Source organism: Cyprinodon variegatus, unplaced genomic scaffold (assembly GCF_000732505.1).
Source record: "Cyprinodon variegatus isolate N-32 unplaced genomic scaffold, C_variegatus-1.0 Scaffold592, whole genome shotgun sequence".
Classification (NCBI taxonomy): Eukaryota; Metazoa; Chordata; class Actinopteri; order Cyprinodontiformes; family Cyprinodontidae; genus Cyprinodon; species Cyprinodon variegatus.
The window spans coordinates 227,617-234,696 of NW_015151045.1; the positions used below are offsets into that span (position 1 = coordinate 227,617).

At 47.5% G+C, this 7,080-nt stretch overlaps 1 protein-coding gene across 1 annotated transcript in view; it reads right to left on the bottom strand.

Annotated features, from left to right (window-relative positions):
* The window catches only part of LOC107096018 (zinc finger protein GLI2-like), a 75,443-nt gene that overhangs the window by 57,319 nt on the left and 11,044 nt on the right, over positions 1-7,080 (bottom strand). Inside the window, exon 2 of the mRNA XM_015392464.1 lies at positions 5,717-5,829. Coding sequence (XP_015247950.1) covers positions 5,717-5,816 — 100 coding nt within the window. The 5' untranslated portion in view covers positions 5,817-5,829. The remainder of the gene's footprint in view (positions 1-5,716; positions 5,830-7,080) is intronic.

Here is a 7,080-nt window from a genome sequence, read left to right on the forward strand (position 1 = left end):
AAAGTCAGAATTCTGAGATTAAAGTCAGAATTCTGAGATTAAAGTCAGAATTCCGAGATTAAAGTCAGAATGTATTTCCATCTTAAACTGAAATAATATTTAAAAATTAGTTAAGTTTTTTTTTATTTCTTCAGTGACCCTAATCCTCTTGTATAATTGACCAGAAAAAAAGATTTTCTTTTTATTATTATTAAGTGTTTTTTCTACCAACGTTTCTTTTTTCAGTTTATTGTTGATCCAACTTTCCTTCAAGTCAAATGTGGGAAAGTTTCTAATGGAGAATAAGGGGTTTTCCTTTAAGGATCACCTGTGTTGTGTTTCAGTCTCTGAATAAAGAAAGGTTATTTTAAAAAAAGGCAATAACTCTAAATTTAACTAATCCAGAATAAATCGGATTTGAATCAATCCTCTGAACGCATATGTATAAAAGTCAGAAGGAAAAGCTTCATCCCTAATTCATGGCGACATCATTTCTCCACGGCCGACGTCTGCAGACTGACACGCGCATCAATAAGATTCAGCGGATTCTTTGTCATTTTCCTGCTTTTCCCAATAATATTTTCCATCTAAATACCCTGGGTTATTGCCAATGGGCCGGGAATCACCAAGGTCCCGGGCACGGCGTAAATCGCAGCGCTGTGGCATAAGCAGACAGATGCGAGCTGTCAGAGGAAATACAAGCGCTCATTTGAATCTATTAGCAGAGCGGCAGAGCTCGGTCAGGGGAGGATGGAGGACTTGAGTTGGTGAAAAGCTGCTGCTGGGGTTGATTTCCTGCTAAATGACAGCGATCCGCGTCCAAAAAGCAGCGTGCCACCATTAGGTTCTGAACAAAGAGGTTGGAGGAGGATCAGGACGCAGCAGATAGGAGCAGCAGGAACACCTGAGTCCCTCTAATTGACTCGTAGAGCGACGCATCCGTGTTTTAAACAAGTCTCACTCCAGCTTCATTATATGCGCAGCCCATTTCCATAGGCCTCTGGGAACAGGACCCCGCGCTGCCCGCGTGAAATAAATGACCGCTCCATGATAAATGGTTCTATTAGCAATCCAGATTGTTAAACTGTGATATAACCGATCGGAGAGGTGCAACCGGGGCCCATTCATTTCCCCCTCCTTCTGCACACAGACGCTGCTGTAAATAGCTTGTTTTTTTATGTGTAAATAACATATTAAAACTCTGCATTAGCCGTGTCCTTTGATAGAGAGGAAATTGTTCTAAATAAATAAAGCCGGACGGGAATATAAAACAGGGCGGGCTGTTATACAGCTGCTGTCGGGGGCTCAGAGGTGGGCATGACTTAGGTGACGGGAATCCTGCAGCCAACAGTAAACCAAAGCCAGACAATAAACGGGGCCTGCAGCCGTATATCACCACTGGGTACTTTTCCATGGAAAAAGGCCTTCAGGTTCAAGGACCTTTCTGGGTCTGCCTCGCTCTCAGCTGCAGATTGACTTATCAGGAGCGGGCAACTGGAATAATAATGCATATTACGGAGATAAGTAATTGCTTTGTCTCATCGGCGTGGCACACGCTTTTAAGCTTCTCCGCTATCTGATTGGCTGGGACGGCCGCCGCCAAACCACGCTGCTTGTTTATTTCAGATTAAAGCGGTCGGTGCCGATAGGGAGGAAGAGTTATGGAGAGGCTCTTAGTTTTAGCTGCTGGGAGATTCAGACCCAGAGGCAGAGGGTCGAACATTGATGAAACGGGAAAGTAAATAAAAAATCTGCTTCAGGGAGAAAAACGGTGCCAGAACTGGACTCAAAAACAGTTTTAAGGAAGTTTGGTTCCATCAAATAAAACCAGGACCAGAACCACCCAGGTCCTCCTGGAGACCAAACCAGAGAAACATCAGCTGGTTCTGGAGAACCTCCCCAGAACGTCCTTAAACCGCCTGCAGCAGCGACTCCATCTCCTCCGACGAGCTGATTTCTCATTAATCTAACATCTTATGGTTCTGAGGCGAGCGGCTAACCAGAACATCTGGAAAGTCCACCCAATCAGGCGGCAGAGGCTCTGTGGGAATTATTATAGGAGCCGGGAAGAGTCGGCTTTGTTCAAATATTGAAGAGGGCCGAGGAAAGAAGTGGAGCAGCAGCAGCTCCGGACCCAGAGTCGTGTCCCACATTGATGTTCTTCTCTGAACAATTAGCGTTGGTTCTGCAGCGTGGCAGGCCACCAACTTTCATTAGACTGGAGGTCTGCCGCAGAACCGCTGCAGCCATTTGCATTTCAAAGTGGCCTGTCGCTCTGCATCCGTGTCAGCACTCTTCAGCGCCGTCCTCTCCGTCAGAACCATCGTCTTTACTCTGGAGGTGAGAACGAGGTCTTTTAACCTCATTAAAGGCGCCTTTCATCAGAGGATCGCTGACATCTCTGAAACAAACGGCCTCCCTGCCTGTCAGCCTCACTTCCATGCTGGGACGCTCACACTAGGCCCAACATCTGGACCGGACCCTTCCGAACAACCGAACCCTTCGGAACAACCGGGCCCTTCGGAACAACCGGGCCCTTCGGAACAACTGGACCCTTGGAAACAACTGGACCCTTCAGGACAACAGAATCCTCCAGAACAACCAGACCCTTCAGAAAAAACTGACCCTTCCGAACAACCGAACCCTTCGGAAAGACTGGGCCCTTCGGAACAACAGAACCCTCGGAACAACCGGACCCTTCGGAACAACCGGGCCCTTCGAAAAGACTGGGCCCTTCGGAACAACAGAATCTTCAGAACAACCAGGCCCCTGGGAACATATGGACCCTTGGAAACAACTGGACCCTTCAGGACAACAGAATCCTCCAGAACAACCGGACCCTTTGGAACAAACGGACCCTTCAGAACAACCTGACCCTTGAGAAAAATCGGACCCTTCAGAAAAAATGGACCCTTCAGAACAACCGGACCCTTTGGGACAACAGAACCTTCAGAACAACCGGACCCTTGGGAACAACTAGACCCTTGGACACAACTGGACCCTTCAGAACAATAGAACCCTCCAGAACAAACGGACCCTTCGGAACAAACGGACCCTTCGGAACAAACGGACCGTTCGGAAAAACTGACCCTTCGGAAAGACTGGGCCCTTCGGAACAACAGAACCTTCAGAACAACCAGGCCCTTCGGAACAACCGGGCCCTTCGGAACAACAGAACCTTCAGAACAACCGGACCCTTGGGAACGACTGGACCCTTGGAAACAACTGGACCCTTCAGGACAACAGAATCCTCCAGAACAACTGAACCCTTCGGAACAACCGAACCATTCAGAACAACCGAAACCCTTTGGGACAACAGAACCTTCAGAACAACCGGACCCTGCAGAACAAACTGACCCTTTCGAACAACCAGACCCTTCAGGACAACAGAACCTTCAGAACAACCGGACCCTTCAGAACAACAGAACCCTCAGTCCATCCTGACGGAGCCCATTCCATCAAACATTGATCCTGTTCATATTTTAATTCTCTATATTCCAACGACACGAGCAGAAAGTTGGGAAATACGGATGTTATCAAGACCAACCTGAGACATAAAGATGGAAAGATCTATTTTTTTTAAAGCGATCGTCGAAACAAAAGGACCTGCTTTTGACCTTTGACCTTTGCCAAAATTTAAATCAAACTAAAGAGTTTATTTTCAGGGAATTTAAAGTCTCATGAATCCAGATCGATTAAAAACCCAAATCTTTTATTTTATTAATTCCATAAAAGCCAAGCATCTATTTCATTCTTTTGTAGTTTTCCATCATAAATCTCTTCTCATGCATTTAGTTGCTAGGAGTGGCGGCCTAGCGTAGGGCATAGGGCTTTGAATCCTGAGGTTGTGAGTTTGATCCCCCACCCCCACAGACTGCCACTCTGGGTCCCTGAGCAAGACCCTTGACCCCACACTGCTCCCCGGCGCTGCAGAGAATTAATTTCATTGCTCTGTACTTGTGACAGTGGAATGACAATAAAGTTGAATTCTATTCTAGTTATAGTTTCTAAATGACATGAAGTAACAGGTTTAGCTGAAATGGCTGATTGAAAGAAATAAAAATGTAGCATCTTAGCATCTGAAACTATAAATAATTTTTTAGTAAATCTAAATATTGAAGGAAATGATATTTGAGGCTTTTAATAAAATAAATAATCTGTTATCTTGTCTGCATCATAATTGGATTGTGGTCGCATCATGGTTCTAACTATAGTCGCTTTTCCTTTGCCTCCAGTGAAATGAACGATAGGAGCGGTCCATCAGAACCACAGCAGAACCAAGTGAAGGGAACCGTTCCCTCCAGATCAAACGCCTCTGACTGAGCAAAGGAAAACTCTGCTGCTTCGAGCTGAAAGTGAGGAAACATCGAGCTGTTCAACCAAAAAACACTCAGTAGACGTGTTTGTCTTCAGAATCAGGCTCAGATGTTTCATCTCCAACACTCAGACCAAAGATCAACAGATTAAACACACAGAGGATGAGTTTATTTAGATGTTAAATGAGGGATAAACTTCCAAACAATCTGCCAGTGGCCATATTGGTCCAAGCTGATCCATTTTGGTCCAATCTGGTCTATCTTGGTCCATTCTGATCCATTTTGGTCCACTCGGGTCAAACCGGGTCCATTTGGACTTATGTATTTTAAAACCCCTGACAGACTTTGATTAGGCCGCTCTGAGTGATTCCTGTTTTATTGCTGCAGAGCTTCAGATCATCTGCAAACGTTGCCTGGAGCCAAAGACCAGGAAGCGGACGGTGGAAGTTCTGATCTGTCAGACTTTCCTACAGCTCTGCTCTCTCCAACGTTCACATGAAAGGTTCTTCTGGTATTTATATGTTATTTCTTTGTGTTTCTTGGAGACATTTCTGGGTAAGAAGCGATAAAACGGTTAGTTTTGGTCAGAAATCTTCTCCTATAAGCTAAAAGTTGACGCCTGTGAGTTTTTTGCAAACTGTGCTGCTCCTTTGGAACGAGGCCGTCTCCTCTTTACCAATTAATGAGCGTTTCTTTGTAATGGCAGGCCACCAAGTCCTCCATGAATGAGTAAAAATGTCACTAAATCACACGTTTAATTTGCATGTCAAAGAGGCCCATCAGCTTGCATCTCTGTGGGTTTTTGAAGCGCCGTGTCGTCCTCGGCTCCATCAGACCCCAGACGCTTTCCCTGCTTTTTCTTCTCTATACTCTGGAGGTAAGAACAAGGTCTTTCAGCCTCATTATGCCCAGCTTTCATCACACGCTGGCGGACATCTTTTAAACATGTATTCTCTCTTCCTGCCAGCCAGTGAGGATCACTGCTACTCTGCATTTAGTTCAACAACACCAAACCTCACCTGCTCCGACCCCCCTGCTCTGCTGTCACGCCGTGTTTTCTGCTGCACGCCGTTTAGGCGCTCGAACGGCACCGGAACGACGCCCAGCCTTCGCACTGGGTCCATCTGCATTCATGATTCTTTCATGGCTCCGGCTCCATTAGGATTCCTGGCAGACGCCTACAGTAAGTCACCTCTGACTGCCGAGGGTCTCTCATCAGGCCCGAGGAGAGCCGGGACCTGGCTCCCTGGACGGCACACCTTCTTTGACATGTATATTTCATGGTCCCTCCCCCTTTTGCCCCCTGACTGAGCACCTGTGAGACCTGGACTCATTGTCAAACAGGTCACAGCGGGCAGACCCCCGGACGGACCCGAAGCGTCCGTCCGGCGGTCTGCAGAAACTTTTAAACATCAGGTTACCTCTGGTTTCGGAGGGCGAGGCCTTCTTTGGGACGTCACTGAAGCTGCTGCCGTCCATTTTGTCCTTCTTCTCCGTAGCTCTCGGTGACGGGGTCTCCATGGCCGGTTCGGCGCTGTGAGAGGAGCAGAAGACAGGCCGTTAAAGCAGAGACATAAAATTCTGTTTCTCTGGAGCATAGAGCAACGGGCTGCCCCTCCCCAACCTATTGCTGTAAACCGCTGGCTAACAGACGTCAACTAAACGCACAAGAAGTGGATCATGTGGAAATATTTCCTGCTGTGAAACACTGTAAAAACGCCGCCTGCCTAACGGCAGAAAAGACGTGCAGCTAAGGTGGCCAGAGGGGGCGCTGTGGGGAGGATCATGGTCGACGATTCAGCAGAACTAACCCTAACGACTAACCCTTTAACCATCAAGTGTCACTCCCAATAAAGTCCCACTGCCAGCTGTGGAAGGCGCATTGATTGAAGCTGGGGGTGTAAACGCAAATAAAGCAAAGCAGTCCTATCTATAGCCACACAGAGACACCTCAGACTGGGCAATAATTACATTTGAAATATGATCGCTGTTTACCAAAATGCAATTTTCAAATCGCAGAGGTGCAGATTCTTATCATGCTATATTTAAGAGTAAGACACTAAACGTCTCCCTCCAGTCCTTTAGGGGGCGGTAAAATGCTTTAAAGGTAAAAAGAGCTGCAGCTAGAAGTAGAAGTAAAGACAAAGAATGTGTGAAATCATCTACAAGAAGGAGGTGGGGGGAGGGGGGTGCAGACCACCTGGTTTCTGAGCATAAACCAGACTTTAGTGTTTAGGACTGGTTAGGGTTTCATACTGGTCTGTTACCATTACATCCCAGTTTGGAGCCATTTGCCTCACAGTAAAGGCAGTTTATTAAAAACAGCCAAGGACCAGCCAAGGACCAGCCAAGGACCCACCAAGGACCAGCCAAGGATGTGCCAAGGACCGACGAAAGGACCAGCCAAGGACTAGCCAAGGACCAGCCAAGGATCAGCCAAGGACCAGCCAAGAACCAGCCAAGGACCAGCCAAGGACCATCCAAGGACCAGCCAAGGATCAGCCAAGGACCAGCCAAGAACCAGCCAAGAACCAGCCAAGGACCATCCAAGGACCAGCCAATGATCAGCCAAGGACCAACCAAGGACCAGTCAAGGACCATCCAAGGACCAGCCAAGGATCAGCCAAGGACCAGCCAAGAACCAGCCAAGGACCAGCCAAGGACCATCCAAGGACCAGCCAAGGATCAGCCAAGGACCAGCCAAGAACCAGCCAAGGACCAGCCAAGGACCATCCAAGGACCAGCCAAGGACCAGCCAAGGACCAGCCAAGAACCAGCCAAGAAC